The following is a 24,954-nucleotide window of genomic DNA, read 5'->3' on the forward strand; positions in this document are numbered from 1 at the left end:
TTGATACAGTTTTAAAATATTTCGGATATCGGGTGATATGGAAAAAGCGGACTTGGCAACCCAGCAGTTTCCGGTGCTCTCTCGCCGCGTGTGTTTCAGACGGAGAGGGAGCAGCAGCGTGGTGACGAGAAAAACCAGACGGCTCTCAACTCTGAGAGTGCACGCATTCTGTAAAGTATCCGAACTGCTGCCAAAATGCTCGTGCTGTTTGAGACAGCCGCTGGATATGCAATATTCAAGGTTTGTATTCGTCTTTTGATCCCTGTCACTTAAAGAATTAGCAAATATTAAGATTAACAGCACATGAGCTAGCGTGCTTGAGTTAGCTTAGGTTAGCTTCGCAGCTAGTTACCACAGCCCACGTTACTTCAACTGTATGTAAGAATACTGATAGTGACAGAATGATTTTGTAATGTTACAAGTTGTACTCGGGTGTGTGAAATGTATAATTTAATGTGTTGAGGGTGCCGTTAGACGGCCGTGTTTGTGAAGCTATTGTAGGTTGGCAGTGTGTAGGCCCAGTAACCACGTGTGCATGTTGAGGCAAACTTAAGTGACTGTCTCTAAAGTTACTTCTCTCAACAAGTTTATGTACAACATTTTATAGATATTATCAACTCAAAATCCTGAGTTCAGCATACATGTCAGGTTTGGTTGATGCCCAGACCTTTATTTTAATACAAGACCACTAACTGAGAGCTTCTGTTATCTTCCAGGTGCTTGATGAGTCGAAGCTGCAACAGGTCGACAGCCTGTATAAGGAGTTTGAAACTCCTGAAAAGGCAAACAAAGTGTAAGTGTTGAAGATGAAATCTGCTAGCTATCACCATGTGATACTGTGTACTACGTGTACTTGTGTTGTCCTAAAGGGTCACCATCCTGCACTGAACGCGTTAAAATGTCCAAACAAGTCTCCGTGACACGAAGGACAACACAAGGGTTAATTAAGTTGGATGAATAATATCTGCTTTTTTTTTGTCTCTGCTAGTGTGAAACTGAAGCACTTTGAGAAGTTTCAGGACACGACGGAAGCCTTAGCAGGTAAAGATCTATGTCTTTGTGCACTAATGTCCAGCTGAGCTCTGTGGTCTGTGATGTATTCTGTGTCTGATTTTAAAACATGAGGTATTCCACAGTACTCGTCACTACCACTGAGACCATGTCAGCAGGTATTTTAGACAACGAAGATGGGTAGATGCCCCCTTTTTTAAATAGACGGGAATAGAAAATAGAACATTTCAAACTGAATAAGATTGGGTTTAACCTACAATTCCCCCTCAAGCAGATTCGATTTAATGTTTTGGGGTATTAATGCGTCAGATTATGTAGGTGTTAGAATGAATTTAATGCAGTGTTCTTAACCTCTGCCACTCAGCTGTCACTGCCCTCACCGAGGGAAAAATTGGCAAAAGTTTGAAGAAAGTGCTGAAGAAAGTTGTTGCCAAGGAAGCTCACGAGCAGCTGGCCATCAGTGATGCAAAACTTGGTGGGGTTATTAAAGTAAGTGGCTCAACATATACGTGCATAATTAGAATTCTGTAACTGCATTGCATGCAAGAGTTATGGCTCTAACCGGCTCTGGTTTTCAGGATAAGCTGGACCTGAGCTGTGTGTACAGCCCTGCTGTGGCTGAACTGATGAGATGCATAAGGGGTCAGATGGAGAGCCTCATCACTGGACTTCCTCCCAGGGAGATCAGCGCCATGTCTCTAGGATTAGCTCACAGGTAGATGGTATATCGATACAGTGTTGCACACATACGACTGCTGCCCATGATTACACTTGCTGTCTGAAACGTCCCTGTAGATTTTCCTCAGCATTCGTCACTACCACTGAGGCAGCATTTCTCTCCCCAGGCGTAGGAAGATCAAAAGTAGTTTTCCATGTCATTAATAAAGCTTTTCTCTGTATTTTCCAGTTTATCCCGCTACAAGCTGAAGTTCAGTCCAGACAAAGTGGATACTATGATTGTGCAAGCTATCTGTAAGTTGTTGCTTTTTCTTTAAGAAAAACACAAATAATATGTAGTGATTAATGCTGTGATTACTCAGTTAATCATATTTTCTCAACATTTAGATTGTTTGGTCTTTGGATTATCAGAATTACCATCAAAATAAGCTACAGTGAGGGTTGTTTATTTGAGTATCCAGTCTGACTTTGGTCATTTGGTTTTTTCCTCAGCTCTTCTGGATGATCTGGACAAGGAGCTAAACAACTACATTATGCGCTGCAGAGAGTGGTACGGCTGGCACTTCCCTGAGCTGGGGAAAATTGTCACAGACAACTTGGCATACTGCAAAGCTGCTCGCCACATTGGTAAAGAATAATCTGCATTTGCACATAACTATAAAAAGGGGTACTCCAGCAACTTGGTGTTGCACTTCTGCAAAGTTAGTGGGTTTGAAAGAGATTTGAATAACTAACATTGATCTACAGAGGCGGAGATGCTTTTAGTCACTAATTGTGAATTACTCACAATTACTCAAAAGTTTGAGTTTCTATTGCAGGGTGTTAGTAACAAATTTGTATCCTCCAAACCCAAGCGTCTTGGATTCTAAAGCTCCCCCTCATTTACATAATGCTTTCTAGAGCAGATGTGTGATACTTGCATCAAATCATCAGTGACTGTATTCCTGATTCGCAATATTGTGTCTCCAGGTGATCGCACAAACGTGGCAGGATCTGATCTGTCAGACTTCCTCCCTGAAGAAATTGAAGCAGAGGTTAAACTGGCTGCTGAGATCTCCATGGGAACAGAAGTCTCGGAACAGGACATCGGCAACATAAGGCACCTATGTGATCAGGTTTGTCTCTTTACTTTCGTCATCATGCGAACACACCAATACATACTTATTTGTGTATTTTGTTTTTGAACATTGGAAAGCTCAAGTGACAGTTGTGATGATGACGACATTAGTCTTTATCCTGAAACAAACCATGTGGGTTTTCAGTCACTACCTCATCTGAACAGTCACAGTAGATAGCTCCTGTTCATAACTACAGGATAACTTGATAATTTTCTTGATCTGCTGGCAGTTGTAAAAGAACTTGTATCTCCTTCTTCTCCATAGGTGATTGATATTTCAGAATATCGCACTCAGCTGTATGACTACTTGAAGAACCGAATGATGGCAATCGCCCCTAACCTGACAGTAATGGTGGGAGAGCTGGTGGGCGCCCGGCTCATCTCGCATGCAGGTAAGTCCCTGAGAAGCGTTAGTGTGAAAACCCGCCAAGCGGTGATGATGACGACATAATGTCTCTTTCCTGATAATGACTGATGGTTTTAAGTCACTACCTCATCTGAGCTTGTGTAAAGAGGCTCAATGAGCTGGTACTGGTGAGAGCAACGTATTTACGTGTCTGTCTTGTTTCTGTGTTATTAAGGTTCCCTTATGAATCTGGCAAAGCATCCGGCCTCCACGGTGCAGATCCTCGGAGCTGAGAAGGCTCTGTTTAGAGCCCTCAAGACTCGCAAAGACACACCCAAGTACGGTCTCATCTATCATGCCTCCCTAGTGGGCCAGACCTCTGCCAAGAATAAGGGCAAGGTAAGAACAAAATGACCCATAACTGGACCAGGTATGATCCTCTCAGTCTGGTGGTTAGAAAATAACCATGGGCTTTGTCTCCTGTAATATCTGTCCAGATCTCTAGAATGCTCGCGGCTAAAGCATCCTTGGCTATTCGCTATGATGCCCTGGGAGAGGACACAAACGCAGAAATGGGAGTAGAGAACCGTGCCAAACTGGAGGCCAGGCTGCGCCAGCTGGAGGAGAAGGGAGTAAGTACAAGTAGAAAAGAGATTTTAGGGAGACCCTTTTCAGTATCCCTGGTACCACTCTGAAATGTACTTAAATTGTATAAAGCCACTCAGAGTAAACCTTTGGTCTTGAATACATCAAAACTTTATGTAATTGTTTTTTTGTTTTTAGTAAGAATAAGAGGCATTCTTAAATGCTCCTGAGTGTAAGACTTTGACTCAGTTCCCAAAAGGTTTAGAGAACTCCAGAGGTCTCCTCAGTTAGGAGTAGCACTGGCAGCAGATACACACTACAGATGAGTTGCTGAAAGATACAAGGTCTTAAACATTCACCTCTGGAATCTTTTTTTTTTTACTAAGTATGTACTTTTTACATATTGGCCCAGATAGTTTCCGTCCTTCACTATTGCCGTGCTGGTTAAAAGGTCAATGTTTATGTATCTGAGTGCTCTGGGCTTTCTTTCTGCTGGTCATCTGATCTTGTCTGTTTTTGCTTCTCAGATCCGAAGAATCAGTGGAACAGGCAAAGCAATGGCAAAGGCAGACAAATACCAGCACAAGAGGTAAATACTCAAACAGGCCCTTTCCAAAGATTCAATATTTCCACTTGTAAATGTGAAAGGTGTTAAGTACCTACTTGCTTTTCCACAGTGAAGTGAGAATATACGATCCGTCTGGCGATTCTACTATTCCCTCCACCTCAAAGAAGAGGAAGTTTGAGGAGGTGGAGGAGGAAGCTGAAGAGCCCGTTACACCTGTGGTCAAATCCAAAAAGCCCAAAAAGGAACGAGTAACAGAAGGTGGGTAGAATATAAATGAACCTAATATTTTGGCAAATTATCCACAATGGAGTTCATGATGCTCAAGATCGGCTTTCTCCATGTTCTGTAGAAGCAGCAGAAACGTCTGGTGCTGCAGAGGAGACGCCCAAGAAAAAGAAGAAGAAAAAGGACAAGAAAGTGGAGGAACCGGAGGAGGAGGAGGAAGAAGTGGTAGCAGTAACGGAGGTAGGAATCTGTCGGTACTACGATTTGATAATTTTGCGTTCTTTTTGTTGCATATTTGCTGTGCTCACTTCTGTTCTCTCCCAGTCAACAGAGAAAAAGAAAAAGAAGAAAAAAAAGGTCAAGCAGGAGGAAGAAGATGACTGAAATAATGGACAGTGTATATATTTTCTGTTTTTGTCATTTTAGTTTTGTGTCATACATTTACATCGATCAAGAGCATAACTGTATTGAGGGCCTCAAAGAGTTCACGTTAAAGAACAATCATCAGTGGACTTCCTTTTCTATAACTGAGGTTAAGATGTGGTTTGAAACCAGTATGTTTCAGTCATAAAATCTGTGAAAAATGTAAATCTTTTTTAAGTTTCTAATCTTCTACCCTGGTTGACTGTTTTTATGTTGATTTTTATTTGCAAAAACATCTGTATCATGCAGAGCAATGAGTCTAGATGAGCATTCTTCCATTCTCTGGTGAAGAATGATTGTATTGTCAACGCTGAACGCCTGCCCGGGTGAAATAAACATGTTTGGCTGTTTGAACATAAAAACAGGGATCTGCATTAATTATTCAACGTGAAACTCGAACTGCAGTGGTGGATCATTTAAGTTTTTATCAAATGTTTGTCACCACATGTAGTTTCCTATATTACATGTAGACACATATAAAATGAGGTAAAAGTTCTGAGTCGCATGCGTCATTGCATTTCAAGCAAGACTGACTTCGGAGATCAGTCTTTCTCTTACAAATTAAAATTAGATCTTGTAAGCAGGAAGAGGCACCCTCGCTTAATTCAGTCACTTTTTTATAAAGTCGAGTAATATGGTTTAACTCCCGTTACTGGTATTTGACTTCAGCATGCCACATATAAACAATTTAATGAATAGAAATGAATTTACATAGTCTGCGATGGTGAATTGTGTACCATGTTATTTTATTTAACTACTTGTTAAATTAAATAATATTCCTGTCTTGAAGCTGATGCTTGCGGCTTTAAAAAATAAATTGTTATGAAGGCGTACAACTAGAATACAGATGTTGCACAAAACACCCCTTTGTTCATACCTTTTGTTAAAATAGATCACCAATAGGTTTGAAGTACCGGTACTATACAAACCTAAGGTATTGGAGTATTCCATGCTACATAATGTAAATAACGGCATAACACTCACGGGGTCCATGTGCTGCATCCCTTCATTGTGAGTACTTTTACTTTTGATACTTAGATGAGTACATTTAGCTAATACCATAGTGAGCTTTTACTGGCAAATGACTTGAGTCCAAGCCTTTACCGTGGGCAGGCGTTACTGGAGGAGCACAGATCTACATCATCGATTAGCTGCATCTGTGTTCTGCTGAAATGCCTTGCTTTCGTACCACATGGCACGCACTGCAGACTATGGGCACGCATGAGAGTTAGATGTGTTATGAAGAAGAAGATTAACTACTCAGCCATATCTTAGATTCATATTGCTAGTGCTCTGTAATAGAAATATATAACTGAAAATGTCACAGTTACAAGCGAGGTTCTTCACAGAGGACAAAAGGTGAGCTCTTATTCCCTTAACGAACAAGAAAACTCAAAGGACGAGAATGGCTAGCGGGCTGGCTAACGAGCAGCAAATCACTGTAAACAGAAACGTTGCGACATTACTGTGAGACACACCCCATGCATGTGTACTGTAAATGTAGGCTTCGCCTCTTTTTACTATTAGCCTTTAATAGTTCGTAACATTAGCTGGTTTTAGCTTGTTGCTTTAGCTAGCTAGTGCTAACAATCCCATATGACTGGCCGCTGTCATTTGCAGCTATGTTATACAGAAACTTACATGAAGAGCCAATCCTTTTAATATTAAATGTATGTGTGTATTTGATGGCCGTAACCCACGCTACAAACTAAGAAAAGACTCTTCTTCTTTAAAGGTATGTTGTAGATGATGTCCCATTCTCCATCCCTGCTGGCTCTGAAGTGCAGGACCTCAGCAATGTCATCAACAAGCTGCTGGAGGCCAACAATGGTAAAACACACTTTACTTCATACATTAACAATGTTAATGTAATGTATGTTACTGGGACTATTTCTGCCACACAGTTCCCACACAGTAGTGCACATTTAGAAAATCTATTACTCAACACAGTGTTTCACTTGTATTAGCCTGTATGTCTAAGTTCATTGTCTTTGTCTAATATTACTAAGCAAAACTTTTTATATAATGTCTTCTATACTGATCTTAATTTATATCAAATGATTCACAAAATCTCAGTACTCAATCAAAAATCCTTGTTTTTGGTTCCACAGCATCTCACAGCAAAGTGGAGTTTGACTTCCTGGTCAGGGGTCAGTTCCTACGAACGTCGCTGTCCATCCACATGGACACAGAAGGCATATCAACGGTATGACCGGCCTCGCTGCTTGAAACGCATGGATATGCTGTGTGCCTGTGATGTTAGCGGCACTTTAGACTATATCAACAACGTTTAATTTCCGGAATTGTTCAGGTGCTGCCGGAAAGGCCGTCTGATGTCCCTTATTTCCTGCCAGATGACATGAGAATGATTGATTTAGTGGGTTTTAATAGTCTTGGAACTCATCCTTTGATATTGATGCATCAGTGTGTGTGTCTGGGTTTCAGGAAGAAGTGGTGGAGATAGAGTATGTAGAGCGGATTACAGCCCCAGAGCCTGAGGAGTGCATGATGCACGATGACTGGATTAGCTCTGTGGATGCAGATTCTGAGTGGTAAGATGATGGACAGAGTGTCAAAGGGGGGGCATTTCCCCCACTTTTCATTGCATTTACAACTGGTTGCTAGTTAATATCATCACCATCACACACATTTTCTTTTTGCAGGATCCTAACAGGGTCATATGACAAGACAGCCAGGATCTGGTCCTCGGAGGGCAAGGCAGTGATGACGGTGGCCGGACACACAGATGTGGTGAAAGATGTAGCCTGGGTCAAAAGAGGTGAGCAGTGCAGAGATTGGCAGACATTTACTCTGCTAATAATAATGACAGCCTTTCTCAAAACATCCTCGTCAACGCTTCTGTGCAGATGGTCTGACCTCTCTGCTCCTGACGGCCTCTCTGGACCAAACCCTCCTGCTATGGGAGTGGAACTCTGAGAGGAACAAGTTGAAAGCCAGACACTGCTGTCGGGGACACACAGGGAGCGTTGACGCTGTTGCAACAGACCCCACTGGCTCAAAGGTAAAGAGGGACTCATAGGGGTTAGGAAGGAGTAGAATCGAGTTGGGACTGGTTGAGAAAAACGGGCCCGGTTCTACTGTTATATGTCGGTCAAAGCATTTGTGTTGCTCCCATACAGTTCTGCAGTGGCTCCTGGGACAAAATGTTGAAGATTTGGTCAGCAGGTAGGCTGCCTGAATGACTGATTGCATGTTAAGTATTAATGAATAAAACCCAAATCTTTAACAAGCTACAACCCTTTCCCTGTCAGTACCCACAGAAGAGGCCGACGAGGTTGAAGAACCTGCTGACAGACCGAGGAAGAAACAGAAGACTCAACAGCTAGGCCTCACCAGGGTGAGTGGCCCAAGACAGTTGTTGAAAAAACGTCCATCTAAGTCAAATTTAACATGTTGAACTATGAAGGAATATTGACAAAATGAGGTTTGTCCCACTGACACAGACTCCCCTGATGACATTATCTGGACACAACGAGGCGGTGTCCTCTGTCCTGTGGTGCGACAGTGAGGAGGTTTGCAGTGCATCATGGGACCACACCATCCGCGTGTGGGACGTCGAGACGGGAGGAATGAAGACTGCGCTGGTGAGAAAAACCACCGACGAGCAGTAACTGGGCCAGAAAGCAGGTGGTTTCCATCCTTCCTTTGCCCGGGCTTTTGCCTTTTTCCTCCCTACATACAACGGAGTTTGAAAGTTCATCCTGAGAGGAAAACCTCTGGCAATATTTCAAGTTTTTCACATCTAGACATTTTGTTTAATCTACATTTTTTACAGTCCATATACAGTATACTAATACTATTTGAACATCATAGAAAGCACACTGCTCTTTTTATGAATTCGGAAAATGCAATCCTTTTAAGCTTAAATAATATTGAAATATTATAGATTAGTGAAATTGTTAGAAAAGTTAATGTTTTTTTTGGTCATTTCCTATTTAAAAAAACTGACGTTTTATTTCTTCCACAGACGGGCAGTAAAGTATTTAACTGTATTTCCTACTCACCTCTGTGTCGACGGCTGGCCTCGGGCAGCACAGACAGACACATCAGACTGTGGGACCCTCGCACCAAAGGTACCGCGATTATTTAGTCTGCGTCTCCTACAAATACCCAAACATAGCCGCTTTAGCAACATTGTTTTATTTCCAGTCTCTGCGAGCACTTTTCCTCTTCCCCGTTATAAAAGCGTCCTCTCCTTTCCCCTGCAGACGGGTCGCTGGTGCTGTTGTCTCTGACCTCCCACACGGGCTGGGTCACTGCTGTGAAGTGGGCCCCGTCACATGAGCACCAGTTGGTCTCCGGTTCCCTTGACAACCTGGTTAAACTGTGGGACACAAGAAGGTTTGTGAAGCACGTAGTTCACAGTGTATACTTAGTAAAGTCTGTGTTCCAATCAGAAATCTGTTACATTCCCATTAGGACATAAAGGATGTTCTATAGTTTTATTGTCAACAAAAAACTACTTTATTAAATCCATCTTTCAGTACTTTGTGATTACCCTGACTTGCTGATAAATCAATCAATAACCCTAAGCAAATGGTGTGGCAAAGATGGTTACCATGTTATTTATTTATGCATTTCCTTCTGCACAGAACAGAATAGCCCTACTTGGTCAGGTCCTGCATGGCAGACATTTGATCTGGTCATTTAGAATTAATAATTATTTTTTGTCTCCTTCTCAAGCTAATTTAAATATAAAAAAAAAGTTAACAGAGCTAAAAACTGGTGTTTTTAAAAAAATCATTAAAAGTTGGTTTTCTGGAGATACGTGGTTTTCTCAGGACAGTGACGAGCATTTTGCTTTAAGCTGAATACTTCCAGTTCTTTTGGCACTTAATGAATGAAGTTAACACACATGTCTCTTTCATATCTCCCAGCTGTAAGGCTCCTCTGTATGATCTAGCGGCCCACGAGGACAAAGTGTTTTGTGTGGACTGGACTGAAAGCGGGGTAAGACTGTTTTCCACCAATATATCCCAAAGAAAAGAATTTTCAGTGGGAAAATAAGGATAGAAAATATATAAATAAAACCAATAAATGACTGACATAATGAAGGAAAAAATTTATTTCTATACAGACACACTTAAAACGTAAAATCAATGTGTAACTTTCTGTTTCCTTTGTTTCTTTTCAGCTGATGTTGAGCGGGGGTGCAGATAACAAGCTGTACACCTACAGATACTCAGCCTGCCAGACAGATGCGGGGGCATAGGTCAACTAACAGCATGGCCTCCAGAGATCCACCACATCCATCGCCGCAGACAACACGGACAGCATGTAGGACATTATCAGTGTAGTCACAGGCAGAAAGCAGCAGTGAATTAGAATTTTGTATAGTACAAAACTTTGCTTGTTTTGTTCTCTGCTTCCTTGGTTATTTTTACCCCTCTCAATTTTTACACATTTTCCTATGGATTATCTGTTTTCCTGTTCCAAGAAAATTATAAATTTATTTTGTCTCCTGAAATGTCTCTTCTATTTAATGTTTTATTAATTTGACTGTACATTTGTGATACTTTGATGGTGACACTTAGTGGAAGGCACAAACACATCAGGTATATGATGAAAATTAACAGAAAAGGTTCAACCTACAAATCTACCTCTTTTCTTATAACCTAGAGAGAAAACGGCAACACACTGAATTTAAGGGAGAGGTTTCAACTGGTGATTGGGTTTAGGGCCACGTGTAATGTGTGTGTGAGCGGCTTCTCATTTTAATGAACGGTCTTCGGTGTGTCCTGATCGGCAGCGCCCCCTCGTGTCCAGACAGCGCTAAAGGTATTTTGCATATCCTGTTTCCCTGACTCACATTATGTTGGCAGTTATTGCCAGAGGAGGCTAGCCGAGCTGCGCTAGCCACATAGATGCTCAGAGTGCTGCACAAAACTAAAAGCAAGGTAAAGGTAGCCTATATTCACCTTAAATGATCTGAACATCATAGAAAAACCGGGCTTGTTGAATTACCTCGTCGCTTAGTCAAATGTTTTTAAGGCTGTAACGTTACTACTGTCGCCACGGCAATTGCTACGAGCTAAAATGCTGCTAGCACACCAGCTCTTTTTTTTCGACTACCTTTAGGTTTCTTTCTACTTTTTACCCTTGTCAACAATTTGTTTATACTATCGAAACATGTCAGAATGACACGTACCTATGCTTTTTCTTTCCGTGCCGTCAAGGCAGCCTTTCTTGTAACTGAACACCTGCTCTCCAGCCAGCTGTCTCTCGATTCTCTGACTCCTTGAAGTAGCTAGCAGGTGATCTCTGCTCCAAGAACACTATTAGATTAGCTTTTTAGCTTTTAGCACCGACGAGTTTTCGTCCAGCCACAGATGTCATCTCAGATAACTGCCTATAACTCGATAATATTTTACTGGGGGAACATGTGTCAGCTTTGTTTTAATGCTTGCTGTTTTGCCTTGTATGTATCCCTGCGAAATTCAACAGGAAAAGCAGCAGCAGCAGCAGTTCATTTTCCACTTGGCCTTTTCATTCATTGTTAGAGCATGGCTGTCACTGACAATAGTCAGTTTTACATAAAGTCTTATCTAGACAACAAAGTCTGCAGTCTTAAATCAGGTACAAATGTCTGGTCGTGTCCTCTCGTAAATAAGGAAAACATTAATGCCAAATGGGCAGTCTTTGATCAGTTACTATATCATGTCATACTTTGATGCCTTTTTTTTATATAATCATGCTTTTATCCTCCTTCGTCCTCTGTGGAAACATCATCTCTGTATTTCCTTCGCGTTCAGAAGAGATAAAGGCTGATATTCAGTGATGGACGGGTATGTGTACAATCCATGTTTAGCTACACATAACCGTTAATAGCAGTACCATCATTATTAAGATGATATGAAACACTGTTGTTATGTATGGGCTCCAGGTTTGCAGGGGACATGCTGAGCGGTGGTCGGGCCCTGCTCGCTGAGGACAGCTCTGTCATGGCTCGCATGCAGAAGAAGTTCTGGAAGACCAAACAAGTCCTCATCAAAGCCACGGGCAAGAAGGAGGATGAGTACGTCGTGGCCTCAGACGCTGACCTGGATGCCAAGCTGGAGGTAGGAGAGGAGAGATGAACTAATATCTTAATATCTTAGTATTTGATAACAGGTAAAGGCTTTGGGCCGCATTACACATTATTGTAGGTCCAGTTTAATATGCAGCTCTATGTCTTTCAGCTAAGGGCGCCATGGCCTTTAAAACACAGAAGATCCTGTACTAAACCCTACAGGATTTTTTGTTGCAAAACCATAATAGTGTATAGTAAATGTTCCTTCTGATTATAATTTTTGACTCACCACTCTATCTGCATTCATTTCATCAAGGGCTTTCGTCCTCTTGTGGCCCTTTTTACAAAGCATTAGTATTTGGCCTTTTCTATTCAATAACTGCGCGAGAGTATTCAATCTGCTATAAGCTTAGCTTTAGTTGAAAGCACAGCAGTAATGTACAATGATACCAAACACTTCACATAGATAATTTTTTTCTCAGGACCTTCTCGTATGAATGGATTGCATTTATATAGCTCCTTTCTACCCAACCTTACCTCACCTATTTACCTATGGTGACTGAGCAGCTAAAGCTTGCACTCCATGCAACCTCTCCATTGCAAGTAAAGGTCCTGGATTCAATGTCCTACTTAAGTAAATTAAGTAAGTGGTCATCCATGGCTGATATATTATTACACACATTATTAGATTATTAATACTGACGCACCAATGTGTAAGCAGCATTTTACTGTTACCCAGTGGTAGTTAAGTTGTATATATCCACTTTCTGCAGCATAAGCTCTTAAAAATAAAACGTTGCTTGTGAGATATTTTGGAAAGGAGCACACATTCATGTACAGTTTGTTCACTGTTGTCAACTGCACCATGTAGGAGCATGCATCTGCAGAATGAACACAGGTTTTCAGAACATCAGCAGTTTGTTGGTATAAGTTGTCCATTGTTGGCAGAGAGCTTTTGTTGCTATCTAATTATAAAAGTTCTAATTATTGGATGAGATGTGTCAGATCACATCACAGCTGTAGAAAAGTATGTCAAAAAAGGCTACAGTTGGTTCCTTTGCCTCTCAGTCATGTCTCACCAGTGCAACACATGAGAACAGACCGTTTGGATTGGCTGAAACCTGACTGGCTGAAAACCTGCTGTCTGTCTGGTCCTGTGAGACGGGGACATGGTAGAGTTACACTGAGCAGCTAGAGACGCACTGTGAGGCTTTTGTTCGCTCTGGAACAAGATCAGGCCTCTTCTGTCCTCCTGTTCTCAGTGTGCCTCAATTAATCCCCAGAGAGACAGAGACAAACCCAGAAAAGAGGGAAAGCCTGGCAGAACCCCAATCACATACAGAGATCCCACACTTCTGACATTTACAGAGAGTAAATTCACATCAGATTTTTGAAGAGCCGATTTGTCTTGTTGCTTCTTTTATTTGCTCTTCTCTATCACCTTCATAGATGTCCTCTTGACTCAGCGTTCTGTGGAGCAGCACAGCACTAAAACCACCAGGGCAGATTAGATTCTGAACAGCAGCTTTCCAGTTAACCTTGTTTTATCTGTTTTTTATCACAAAATTGCCTTAGCATATGTTCAAATTTCATCTCTGGCGCGTTTGCTTTTTTGACCTGTGATCTACTTGAATGAAACATCAGATCAGATTTTGTCAGTGTTTGCTCTATGCTTCTGAAAGCTGACATTTGTTTATCATTTCTCAGGCATCAATACAATTTCTTCCAGTTTTAAGGGAATGCGTCCTTATTGAATCATTATTTTGTTATAACCTGTATCTTTCATCAGTGTATTTTTTTTTAATTCTTTGGTAGGATGATAAAAAAAATAACAGAAAATCTCAATTTGAAAAACAACTGTGTGTGTGTGTGTGTGTGTGTGTTTTGTACAAATGCAGGCGTGGATGTTTATCGCCTGCTGCCTCTGTTTTCCCCTGCCATATTGCTGTGACTCAGACAGAGCAGCTGCCATTAGATAAACATGATCTCGATGAATCGAGATAATCTGAATCGGTCATCTCACTAATAAACGTTAAAAAGAAGTGTGTCGGGCAGGAGCCTGTACACAGCAAGAGGTCTGACACTGACAGGTGTTTGGCGACTGCTGCGGCAGACAGAATGAAGGTAGTAACTGTTTATTCTACAGTTAATCAGTAACTGAAAACTCAACTCACGTCCTCCCTCTGCTCACCTACAGTCTTAAGTCTTCCTGGATGCAGGGACAAGAAGCGGGCAGCACTCAACTCTTCTCTTCTTTATTAGTTTCCAAAGAATAACAAAGTCTGAAAGGAGCTGTGGCTCTGTCTTTAGCTTAACTTAAACCTACACGCAGACAGGCGGAAACCATGGAACATTTTCCAGGTCAACCTACGGCATTTTTATAGGGTGTTCCTCTGCATCACTTGTGTAGTACAAAGTTATGTAGTAAGTAATTTATAGTTATAAGTAACCTCCACGTCAGACTCAAACAGAATCTGCAGCTTTTTTTTTCAGCTTTCAGTCATGCAGAAATGAATATCTGCTGAAAGTAGCCTACTGTATATTTGTTTTTTTTGTATTTGTCTCAGGTTAGAGATGTGTTAATGTTCTGAGTTTTAGTTTTACATTTTTTTAATAGTTTCAAATCTGCGGATAATTCTGTGGATTTCTGCAGCAGCATCTAGTAGTATTTTTTTCTTCCAGCAGACTTTTTGACTTGTCACAGTAGAAAAAAATGGTAATGCCAATTAGTGCTATTAAAGTGTCCCTGTAAGTCATGACAGGTAGACAGTGAGTCAGCACACACGATACGAGCACTGACACTGGAGCAGTTGGATAGAAATCAGCCATCAGCTGATCATATTGAGATGTCTCATCGTGGCTGATGATTCTGGACTCTTATCTAACGTAGAAACCACCGCAGAAATCATCTTACGACGGGCTTCACGTGGGATTCATGAATGTTTGTATCACACCAATGAAAGGTGGAGATTGAAACCCTAATATCTCTGGTTAATTTGCACTAATGTGTGTACTATTCGGCAGCTTAAAAACTGGTACTGAAGGCTGTACAAAGAATGTGGAATGGAATGAGATCACTGATGCGGTCAACAGTGTTGCCAAAGTAAACTGGACTCCAGCTTATGTTTGCCCTCTCTGGGCATCGGGTCTCCTGGCTCCATCACTACATCTATAGCACCCTGTTTTCCTGCTTGATGTTGTGGAGAACCCCACAAGCTAAAACAATGTTGCAGACTTTTTCTGGTGTGTATAGTAGGGCCCCCCAAGACGGAGCCATCTTCCCGTAATCAATCCGGTGGAGCGCTCCTTCGTGGCCCGAGCTCGTTCATGTGCACTGTTGCTCGGGTCATCTAAAAGAGCCAGAGCTGATAAGGGATCAACTGGTGAATTCTCCTGTTACATGCTGCACCGCAAGTCCACACTGACTCGAAAAGTTGCGAGTTCAGACCAGACGTGAGATTTGATCACAGCCTTTGCTCACCTTCAAATTAATAAATGCCGAGCTTTGTGAAGGAATTGGCGTACGTCTGTCCTGCGCCTGTTTTAGGTTGTAGGCACGTTTCATAAAAGAGCGCCACTTTTCCTGCGCTTAATGTTACGTACTTTCATTCCTAGCAGTCTCTAAAAAGCGTATCTATTTGTATCCTACTATGTAAACCGTCGTGCACCCCATGTGGGCCTTTGCAGTGGCCTGGATTCGAGTCTGCCTGCGGCCCTTTGCTGCGTGTCATCCCCTATCTCTCTCCCACCTTTCCTGTCTATCCACTGTCACTAACAAAGGGGAAAGAAAAGCTCTTTATAAATCTGTTGTAATAGTAAAAGGCGAGGTGACCCCTTTATGCTTCAATCTTCCCTTTCTGCAGTACAGGAGTGGCCTTGTCCTGCTGCGACACACACTCATCATTTAGTCACTGTTGTTGTCTGCCAGATGGGAGGAGTGGGGACTGACTGCCAGACAGAAAGCATAAAGACAAAACAATGCTTTAAAATGGAACTGTTCTGAGAATAGGTCTCTAGATGAGACTTTCATAGTAACTTATTTTGTATGTGCAGTATTCTAATCCGGCCCGTTTGTCTCTGCAGTTTTTCCGCTCTGTTCAGTACACATGCACGGAGCTGCTGAAGGTCATCGAGAAGTACCAGCACAGGATCACACGTGAGTGACAGCCAAAACCACCCCTTTTCCATGGTAACTCTTCACCCACTAACAACAGTGGGAAGTTATTACAGACGTTACATGTCAGATTAGTCGAGAGGTATTTGTTATCTTGTTGCTGTTTTGCTCCCAGAGATCACACATTTAGGCTGTTTCCTGATAACAATAAATGGCACGTACAATGCTTTTGCAAAACACTTCTTTTTAAAAAATGTTAATACATTTTTCATTGCATTTGTAATTTTCAATAACCATCCCTGTCCCAACCCACAATAACATTTCTCTATCAACCTATGCCGTACTACAACAGTAAAAAATGAAAAAGCTATTTATATGATAGTGGCTGCTCCCCTGTCTTCTAATACAAACTGGTCAATTGGCCTCCACATTTTCTCATCCACCCCTAATTTTGCCTCTTAATATACATTTCAGTCTCTCTAGGGACATGCATTACGCTATAGTCATCCATCCAAGCACCAGTTGTAGGTGCCTATATTTTCTTCCAGATGAGAGCTATAGTCACTTTTGCCTGTAGTATAGCAAACAAATGTATTCTTAGGGTTTTAGATTTGTTGGATATAGGTGCAGCAAAATCTGTAAAACACTTCTAAAGCATAGGATGGGTTGTGAGAGGGATTTTAAGATCATATTGGCCTTCATGGCCCTGGTTTTCATTTTAAACTGTGTCCTTACCACCACAGTCATGGTATGAGGAAGTCAACTGTATCATGACATCACTCAGTTAAATCAGCCGGTGCCTCTAGGTTCAGGGGATTTCAGAAAATAATAAAGATTTAATGTACATGTGGGACTTGAACTATGAGCTCTTTCTCCAGGCTTGTCCCAGGAGGAGAATGAGCTGGGCCTGTTCCTGCGCTTCCAGGCTGAACACGATCGCACAAAGGCTGGGAACATGATGGACGCCACCAGCAAGGCCCTGTGCTCCTCCGCCAAGCAGAGGTCAGCAGCAGGAAAATAATGAAGCAATGATCATGTGTTAAAGTGACAAATATACAGTGCATTCTAAACTATCTTAAACTTGGAAGGGAATAAGTGCGCTGCCTGCTTATTTTTGCTCAGACATATTTTTCTAAATACCTTTAAAAAAAAAAAAAAAAAAAAAAAAAAAAAAGCCTAAATTGTATGTGCCTTTTTCCACAGGATGGCACTTTGCCCGCCACTGCGCCGTTTGCACCAGGAAGTGGAGACGTTCAGGCGGCGAGCCATCGCTGACACACTACTGACCGTCAGTCGTATGGAGAAGGCCCGCACCGAGTACAGAGGAGCTCTGCTCTGGATGAAAGACGTCTCCCAGGAACTGGACCCAGACACCTACAAACAGCTGGAAAAGTTCCGCAAGGTCGGTAGTTCAAGATGCTTGTTTGGGTGTATCTCGGTATACAATGACGCCCTAAACCTAATGAGTTTTTCATTGTCTCATGCCAGGTTCAAACCCAGGTCAGAGGGACAAAGAGCCAGTTTGAGAAGCTGAAGAACGATGTGTGTCAGAAGGTTGACATGCTGGGAGCAAGCCGCTGCAACATGCTTTCCCACTCCCTCTGTACCTACCAGGTATGTCTCTGTTAGCATATTCTTAATCCTGTAGTATGCTTTAAGAATAACTTTTCAGGAGGGAAAAATCAGCTATATATTTGCAAAGAGTCACCAGTACTCCTATCAAGTATCCTGATCTGTCTTATCAGCTTGTTTGACTTGTTTGTCTTGGCCATTTATTTAATATGTCTTTCTTTCGTGTAATGACAGACCACTCTGCTGCACTTCTGGGAGAAGACGGCTCACACCATGTTGGGAATCCATGAGGCCTTTCACGGACATGTACCATACCAATTCACCACACTCAAGGTACTTCAAATTTAGGAGACACCAGTGTGCAATCCCAAGTGGACAGCAACAACAGAGTATACATACCCAGCTGTATTTATAGCATTCTCTCAGCTGAAGACATCTGTTAATACGTTTTTACGTTATATATTTAACTGTATATTTCTCTCCTTTAGGACCTGCGTGATCCACTGGATGAAATAACCGACACAAAAAAACAAGATGATAAGAAGGAGAAGGATCTACAGACCAACACAGACAGGTGAGAAAGCACACACACACCAAAATGAAAGTAAAATGAAATCCAAAAGTATGTTGGGTGTTCTTAAACCCAAATCTAACACATTCTCGCACATCCTGCCATGCCATGTGTCTCTGTTTTCATGCCCCTACTCTCTTCTGCCCTGTCATTATTCACACGCACACGCACACACACACACAAACACACACTCACTCTCACTCCTTTGTTGTCAGACATTTTCCATCTCTAGAATTTTACGGTGGGTCTGTATATTTGCACACTATCACCTCAGCTATGTCTTCATCCAACATGAGGCCAAAGTCATGCCCATGTTCACTCACATGTACGTGTGTGTGTGTGTGTGCATGTGCATGTGCATGTGTGCGTGCGTGTGCCAGCTTTTGTACATGCTGATCAGTAGTGATACATGTGGTAGCTTGGGGCTTTAAAATAGTGAACCTGAGACTGCAGCTCCAAATCAAGTAGAGGCTACAGCATCTCTAGAAATAGCAAAACATTGTCTTGCCAGCTAGATAATTCTAGTTTTTTTACCCTCCTCAATTCCTCCTTTCTACTTCCTTAGTCTGGTGTCCTTGGATGACGGCAAGCCATCAGGAAGTGCCTCTGGTGCAGGTATGTGCTACCCCCTGTAGGCTTAAACACAGAGTTAAAGTGAAATGTTTACATTTTTTCTTAGTTAATCTGGCACAGTCCTTGAAAAATAATCCTGATCCTCAAATTGACTGAGCCTGGTCATTTATTCTGGACAGAAGAGGAGTTGGACAGTAAGACACAGAACCTCTGAAGACTTTACATGTAGCGAATGATTGCACCATGCTATGAGGACAAACATCACATATGAAACTAATGTAACCATGTGTCCAGAAGCATTTCTGCAAGAGTCCCTAAGCTCATGGTTTCTTTGTATGTATTTTATCTTTACTATACAATGTTCTGAAAGGTCTTTTTTAAATGTACAGTTGACTTGATTAGAGGTACAAGGGGACCAGTAGAAATGATGCAAATGCTATTTATCTTTACCATCGACTCACTTTCGGGTGAATGAAAGGACAGGAAGTACTATTTTGCTGGAAATGATGAAGTGGTTGATATATTTGTAAAATAAAAAATGTTATTACACTTTTTATAGTATTTTAAATGCAACAGATAAAATAATGTAGAACAGAAAATTGGGTCAACAATTACAGACAGAAAATAATAGGTTAGTTGTTCCCCAGCTGGAGTTGATAAATTAATTTACTTGTGAAATGAGTTGAATGTATTGAGTGACGGCCTTTTGCAGGATAAATGAAAGTCGCAATATGAACACTTACAAAAATCTAAACCGAAAAGTATAAGGTACAGTGATGTAAGAAGCCACATAATGACTGCATGCATCTTATTTGTGATGTATATTTCTGTTAATCTCACATTGTCAAAACATTGGGTGTCATGCTGCTGTTTGTGGTGTGATGTCCGTTCCAGACCCCACCCACAGCAGTGATGGACACAGCCAAACCAGTGACAGTGGTAAGTGTGTGTGTGTGTGTGTGTGTGTGTGTGTTGAGAACCTCTACAGAGATGGTATGCTTGGCATTTTCCATAGCCAGCACTTGTGTAAATAGCACAGCTTGTTGTTGCTGACTGTGGACTGGATCCTTGTTGGTTTTATGATCTTAGTGCACCCAAACACCACCACACCCCCCCAAGGACTGTCAGCGGACTTTCATGACGACCTAATGCTCATGGACTGTAGTCTGCCACAGTCACAGCTCCCAACTCCAGCAAATGTCCCTCTCCAGCCTCCTGCTCAGGGTGGAGACCCCGTTGAGCTCTGGGGCCCTAAAAGCCTCCAGTCACAGCTGCCTGCCACCGGTAAACTGGCCTGCTGTCTCCTGTTTCTTCTACCTGTGAACTCAGACTTCAGGCTGCCTCACTGGTTCTCTGCATTCCTGCTTCACTTTGCTTGGTTGTGGCACACGTTCCCCTTTCTTTGGATTTGAACTCTTCTTCCTTTGGCACTTTGGATCTGGATTCAGTCTGCATGTCTGATGCAAGAGGCTTTGTTTCCTTTACTTGTCATTTAGGATAAACAGTCAAGCACCATTTACAGTGAAGTTTGGACAGCTGTGTTTCTATTAAGATGTGATCTGCTTGAAGCGTTGGGGTTTTCTTAAACATTTCAGTCACTCATGTCTGAAATAGAAGTAGAATGAAAATTATCCAAGTGAATAATTTCATTCATGTAATCTGAATCTCTGTTTATAACACTCTGGTGTCAGACGCATCCTTTCAGAATCACCTGTGATGTTTTTTCCTCTGGTCTATCATAGCACCCCTCCTGTCTTTCTCCCTTCCCCCTAGGTGGGGCTCTGCTCTCAGGTGGTCCGCCCCACCCTGCTGGGACAGGGCTGAGACCGGAAGAGGAAGATGGCGAACAGGGCGACATGGCTTTCTTAAAAGACCTCCTCAGCCCGGACTGGGGGGCCAGTGACGAATTCAGCAGAGAGTGGCAGGATGCTTTTGGGCTGTGTGACCCTCCCAGCCATCCTCCTCCGAGCACGGGAGCAGCAAGCAGTGGACCAGCAGCAAGCAGTGGCCCAGCAGCAGCGTGTCTGCCCTCAAACCCCCCCAGCCCCACAGGCTTCCTGCCCTCCCATCTGCTGGATCACAGTCTGAGCTCTACAGGTCAGCTGCACTGCCCTCTGCTGGAGGGGTGAACCCACTGCAGCACAATGACCATTCCATTAGTCTTCTTAACCACGCTTTGTCTTCTAGGCTGGGCAACCCCACCTATGTTCCAAGCTCCGCCCCTGCAGCCTCCTCCGGGTCAGAACCAATCAGCTCACCTGGCTACAAGTTCAGCACCAAATGGTATACTCTTTCCCTATCTGCACTCTTGCCTCTACCTTTGTTTTTGTAAACCTGTCGTGTACATTATTCCTGGAATATCACACAGCCCCAGGTTTGTTGTGGTCGTTTTATTACATTGAAATTGTTTTAGGAATAAGCACTTTCTAAGCAAAATACCAGCTGAAATAAGTCTTCAGACTAGATTTTAACACTGCGGATCATTCCCATAATGTCAGTTGTACATTATGTTGTATTTAGAGTTCATGTTACAGAATCTCATAAAGTGAAATTAATGCGTTTAATAAGATAGTATATAAAAAAGGTTTATTGTTGCAGTTAGTCAAAGAGGCCACAGGGCGACAGCATGTTACCTATAGCTGTATGTGACGGGAAAGTAGAAAGGCGAGAGAGAAATATATAGTGATGCAGTATGTCTGTTCATGTAAAAAAATTGCACTTTGTTCAGTAAAAGGGTAAAATGAAGAAACTGGTGATGCCGGTCATTTTTAATAGAAACTACAGCTAAGTCCCCACAGAAATTGCAGACAAAGTTAACAATTAATCTAATCACCACACACCAGTTGCTAAACGTAAACTTTCTTCTCACGAAATGTGTGTGTTTGTGCATACAGCTACTCCAGACGGATCCAAAGACATGTCTGCCTGGTTCAACCTGTTTGCAGACCTGGACCCCCTCTCCAACCCCGACGCCATTGGACGCTCCCCGGATGAGCTGCTCAACGCCTAAAGCTGTGTGTGTGTGTGTGTGTGTGTGTGTGTGTGTGTGTGTGTGTGTGTGTGTGTGTGTGTGTGTGTGTGTGTGTGTGTGTGTGTGTGTGTGTGTGTGTGTGTGTGTGTGTGTGTGTGTGTGTGTGTGTGTGTGTGTGTGTGTGTGTGTGTGTGTGTGTGTGTGTCATTGATGCACACACAAGTGCGCCTGCATTTCTGTTACCGAAACGAGATGGTTGCATAGCCCCACAGGCTAATAGTTATTTTAAACTGGAAAAGAAAAAACAGTTGGTTGAGACGATTGTTAAACGTTCTCTGCAGCTTTGGAAATGACACTAGTGTTAACACTACGCGTGGAGCTACTCACTCATATACACACAGCAGACCTCGTGTGTTACCTTTCTGTCATTGCAGCTTCTGACAAGTTGAGAGAATGTATATACAGGTTTATTGTGGACTGAAGCTGTGTGTTTATCTGTGTTAGTCATGTTTGCATTGTGGACACGACCCAGGATGTAAAACAGATCTCTATTTACTGCTTAATGTTGAGGCTGATGCCACCATTAGACTGTACCAGCCGGAACTAGAGCAGACACACAGCCTCTCTATGAGTATCCGTCCACCTTCATCCCCGATTCTACTGGCTCTGAATGTAGTATGGGTAAAAATAGGACACGTCTGAAATTATTTTCAGTCCCATCTGTCGTCAAGATTCCACAATCACAAGTCTAAAGCCAAGGAAAATGCGTTAAGGATAAAACATTTGTGTTGTAGTCATTTTCTTTTGAAGAAAGTTTTAAAGTAGCACACAGAATTAGATTATTTTGGGCTGGGTGGGCTATTAGAGTCCTATAAATCTGCAAATAACGGCGCCTAAAATGCATTAAAATGTATTTATTTTCAGATTATATCAGTGTATGCAAAATCAGATGTTTTTGTTTTGCAGTACAGATACATTCAACACTAAAATATCACTGTAAAATCTATCTATTTTTAACTTTGTGTGTTGTGTATTTTGAGAATTCAGATGAATTTTCGATATTATACTTATTATAACAACACATTGATATATTATGACAATATATTATTGTTTTATGGGAAAAGATTTAACACTGGAGAACTGTTACCATGTCATAAAATAGATTTCTAACTGACCTTATGTGGTTTAATTCCCAATGATATTTGTGTTTGAGGAGAAAAAAAAAATTGCACAATGCAGATGTAGAGTCTGTTTCAAAAATGCATTTTAAGGAAAATATTGCTCGGTTGTTGAGATGTGCCTATCAAGTCCACATGCACCAACTGAAAGCAAATCCTCAGTTACGACATTTGTGTGCTAGTACAAATCTCACTCAGTGGAGCTAAGGTAATCGGAGTGCGTCATGGGAAAAAAAATAATCTGAAAAACACTTTTTTATACAAGCTGCATATTATTATCTCTCTCTTATCCACGTGCAGTGGTCACAAGGGAAACCACTGTAGTAGTGTTTTTGTCACATGTATTGAACTGTTTACTCTTGATTTACACACTTTAAACAAAGAATGTACATCTCAAGTCAATCACAAATGCTTTTATTTAATTCAACTATGCCTTTTTATTTCACTCCAGGGGTTTAACAGATGACAACTTGGCAGTTCTGTTTCTAATAAACTGGACAAGCAAACAGAATCATTGAGTATTTCTTGTATACAGCCTCATTCCAATATGTTGTTTATCCACTTTGGAAAAGAAAATGTTGATATCTGAAAAAAATCTGTACTTCTACGTGTATGAATTTGCTCTTTCAAACGACTTTTTTTAGTAAAACAGATGTTTAAAAACGACAGATCAGAACATGTCACTGTAGCTGTGATTGTATTTCAGCAAGTGGATATTTCGTTTTGGAACACAACTCTTCATTTCTTTACTTACTTCATTTTAGAAACATTACTCATGCCAAATCAGGTCACTGAATAAATGACATCCACACTTCTCGCTACTTCTACTCTGCTACAGGTTTATATTGTTCACGATTCCCATTGGCTGAGGCTACATAGATAGCAGCTGTTGGTTTGCCCCCCTAATAGTAGTGTAGACTTGTTAGTGTGTGCTGAGAAGTTTAATATCTTTTTGTATCCTATTCACTACAACCTGAGATGGACGATGTAATCTATTCTTAAAATTCTCTGGAGACCAAATTACACTCCTGATAAATAAATACATTATTATTCACAATAATGAGACATGTAGTAATTCACAGTACTCAGCGGAGAAAAAGCAGGAGGGAGGGGGGGAATATGGTACAAGTTGACTTATTCAGTTACATATCTTTGTCAGCCGATAATACAAACACAGTGTGCCTCTATATTTACAAACCCAGTACATTCCTATCGCACCGTAGCAGGCACAGTCAAGTAGTAATGACATTTACAGGAAGACGGGCCGGGGCATGGAGACGCTGCCGACCAACAAACTACACTGCAGAGCCACATGTGTCTCTAGTCTCAATCAGGTGGTGTTTACTATGTGGGACAATGTGTGTATGTAAAATATGTTTCAGCTTTCTGCAATTCAAAAGATTGTAATAGATAATGAAAAGTAGTTTGTATTTGCTCTGCTTTTGAAGGGAAAAAAGAAAAGAAAATCAAAAGAAATGTGCGTTTCCATCCACTATTGTACAGTATGTGTAGTAGTTTGGTTCATAGAGAAACCATTAAATCATTGCAGAGAAAGAGGGCATAACAACATGGCATAATTAAAAAAAACTACAGCCATTCCTTAAATTAACAAAAACGTTAAAGTGAAAAGAAGCTAAAAAGCTCCATCAAGCTCAGGGGAATTGCAGATTATTATATATATGTTAGTCACTATTAGTGACACCTTTCACATTACATGGAGTCATGTCAAAGTCAAATTTCCTTGATCTTTAATGTTTGCACTTAAGCAATGTGGACTGATGGGGAAACTTTATTGAGAAGTTAAGAGGAGTGTCAATCCATTGTTATGTGTATGTTCCCTTATAGTTTGCAGAGCAGTAATTTGGTTCAGCAACCTCTCCATGCTCAGGGCCCTGCAAGCCAGAGGCAGCCCGTCCTGCGAGGACGAGGCCCTTCTGGACACATTTCACAACAACACTAGCTGAGCAAGACAGAAGGGAAATCAGCATTACA

The 24,954-nt window shown here is 41.7% G+C and overlaps 3 protein-coding genes and 3 non-coding genes across 7 annotated transcripts; all 6 read left to right on the top strand.

Moving 5' to 3' along the window:
- The first annotated feature begins 195 nt into the window (after positions 1-195).
- On the top strand, positions 196-5,109 carry nop58 (NOP58 ribonucleoprotein homolog (yeast)). Its single transcript, XM_034864484.1, has 15 exons — positions 196-240; positions 717-793; positions 989-1,041; positions 1,376-1,500; positions 1,590-1,726; positions 1,919-1,983; positions 2,182-2,316; positions 2,659-2,804; positions 3,072-3,198; positions 3,388-3,551; positions 3,650-3,784; positions 4,265-4,326; positions 4,415-4,563; positions 4,655-4,770; positions 4,855-5,109. Exons 1-15 carry the CDS (start codon positions 196-198, stop codon positions 4,912-4,914), a joined length of 1,596 nt encoding a protein of 531 aa, XP_034720375.1. The 3' UTR covers positions 4,915-5,109.
- Positions 1,080-1,167, top strand: LOC117939706. Its single transcript, XR_004655650.1, has one exon. It is a non-coding gene; the product is annotated as a small nucleolar RNA SNORD70 (small nucleolar RNA).
- Positions 2,891-2,974, top strand: LOC117939708. The gene has a single exon (XR_004655652.1). It is a non-coding gene; the product is annotated as a small nucleolar RNA SNORD11B (small nucleolar RNA).
- On the top strand, positions 3,232-3,314 carry LOC117939704. The gene has a single exon (XR_004655648.1). It is a non-coding gene; the product is annotated as a small nucleolar RNA SNORD11B (small nucleolar RNA).
- A 979-nt stretch (positions 5,110-6,088) lies between the features above and the next one.
- Positions 6,089-10,424, top strand: wdr12 (WD repeat domain 12). Its single transcript, XM_034864501.1, has 13 exons — positions 6,089-6,312; positions 6,689-6,783; positions 7,065-7,159; positions 7,399-7,505; positions 7,617-7,732; positions 7,821-7,975; positions 8,094-8,139; positions 8,226-8,311; positions 8,418-8,558; positions 8,942-9,047; positions 9,183-9,315; positions 9,852-9,924; positions 10,109-10,424. The coding sequence occupies exons 1-13, from the start codon at positions 6,272-6,274 to the stop codon at positions 10,184-10,186; spliced, it is 1,272 nt and encodes a 423-aa protein (XP_034720392.1). The 5' UTR covers positions 6,089-6,271; the 3' UTR covers positions 10,187-10,424.
- A 322-nt stretch (positions 10,425-10,746) lies between these two features.
- Positions 10,747-23,473, top strand: ical1 (islet cell autoantigen 1-like). 2 transcript variants are annotated; one of them, XM_034864468.1, is made up of 15 exons: positions 10,747-10,871; positions 11,727-11,759; positions 11,858-12,032; positions 16,067-16,139; positions 16,976-17,099; positions 17,301-17,499; positions 17,586-17,711; positions 17,904-18,002; positions 18,158-18,243; positions 18,806-18,855; positions 19,708-19,752; positions 19,903-20,097; positions 20,587-20,910; positions 21,001-21,096; positions 21,708-23,473. In XM_034864468.1, exons 2-15 carry the CDS (start codon positions 11,752-11,754, stop codon positions 21,821-21,823), a joined length of 1,716 nt encoding a protein of 571 aa, XP_034720359.1. In that variant the 5' UTR covers positions 10,747-10,871; positions 11,727-11,751; the 3' UTR covers positions 21,824-23,473. The 2 variants fall into 2 exon arrangements, with proteins under 2 accessions (XP_034720359.1, XP_034720360.1); XM_034864469.1 differs by lacking the exon at positions 19,903-20,097.
- The last annotated feature ends 1,481 nt before the right edge of the window (positions 23,474-24,954 follow it).

Source organism: Etheostoma cragini, chromosome 24, assembly GCF_013103735.1.
Source record: "Etheostoma cragini isolate CJK2018 chromosome 24, CSU_Ecrag_1.0, whole genome shotgun sequence".
Lineage (NCBI taxonomy): Eukaryota > Metazoa > Chordata > Actinopteri > Perciformes > Percidae > Etheostoma > Etheostoma cragini.

What these genes read in the sequence shown, in the direction of transcription:
- ical1 (XM_034864468.1), top strand. An exon ending in AGCTGGAAAAGTTCCGCAAG is followed by an intron (nt 17,500 to 17,585) that starts GTCGGTAGTTCA and finishes GTCTCATGCCAG; the next exon opens with GTTCAAACCCAGGTCAGAGG. An exon ending in ACTCCCTCTGTACCTACCAG is followed by an intron (nt 17,712 to 17,903) that starts GTATGTCTCTGT and finishes GTGTAATGACAG; the next exon opens with ACCACTCTGCTGCACTTCTG.
- wdr12 (XM_034864501.1), top strand. Translation starts at nt 6,272, where the DNA reads ATGTCACAGTTACAAGCGAGGTTCTTCACAGAGGACAAAAG. An exon ending in TGTAGCCTGGGTCAAAAGAG is followed by an intron (nt 7,733 to 7,820) that starts GTGAGCAGTGCA and finishes GCTTCTGTGCAG; the next exon opens with ATGGTCTGACCTCTCTGCTC. An exon ending in CAGACCCCACTGGCTCAAAG is followed by an intron (nt 7,976 to 8,093) that starts GTAAAGAGGGAC and finishes GCTCCCATACAG; the next exon opens with TTCTGCAGTGGCTCCTGGGA.
- nop58 (XM_034864484.1), top strand. Translation starts at nt 196, where the DNA reads ATGCTCGTGCTGTTTGAGACAGCCGCTGGATATGCAATATTCAAG. An exon ending in CACGACGGAAGCCTTAGCAG is followed by an intron (nt 1,042 to 1,375) that starts GTAAAGATCTAT and finishes TCTGCCACTCAG; the next exon opens with CTGTCACTGCCCTCACCGAG. An exon ending in CCGGCTCATCTCGCATGCAG is followed by an intron (nt 3,199 to 3,387) that starts GTAAGTCCCTGA and finishes TGTGTTATTAAG; the next exon opens with GTTCCCTTATGAATCTGGCA.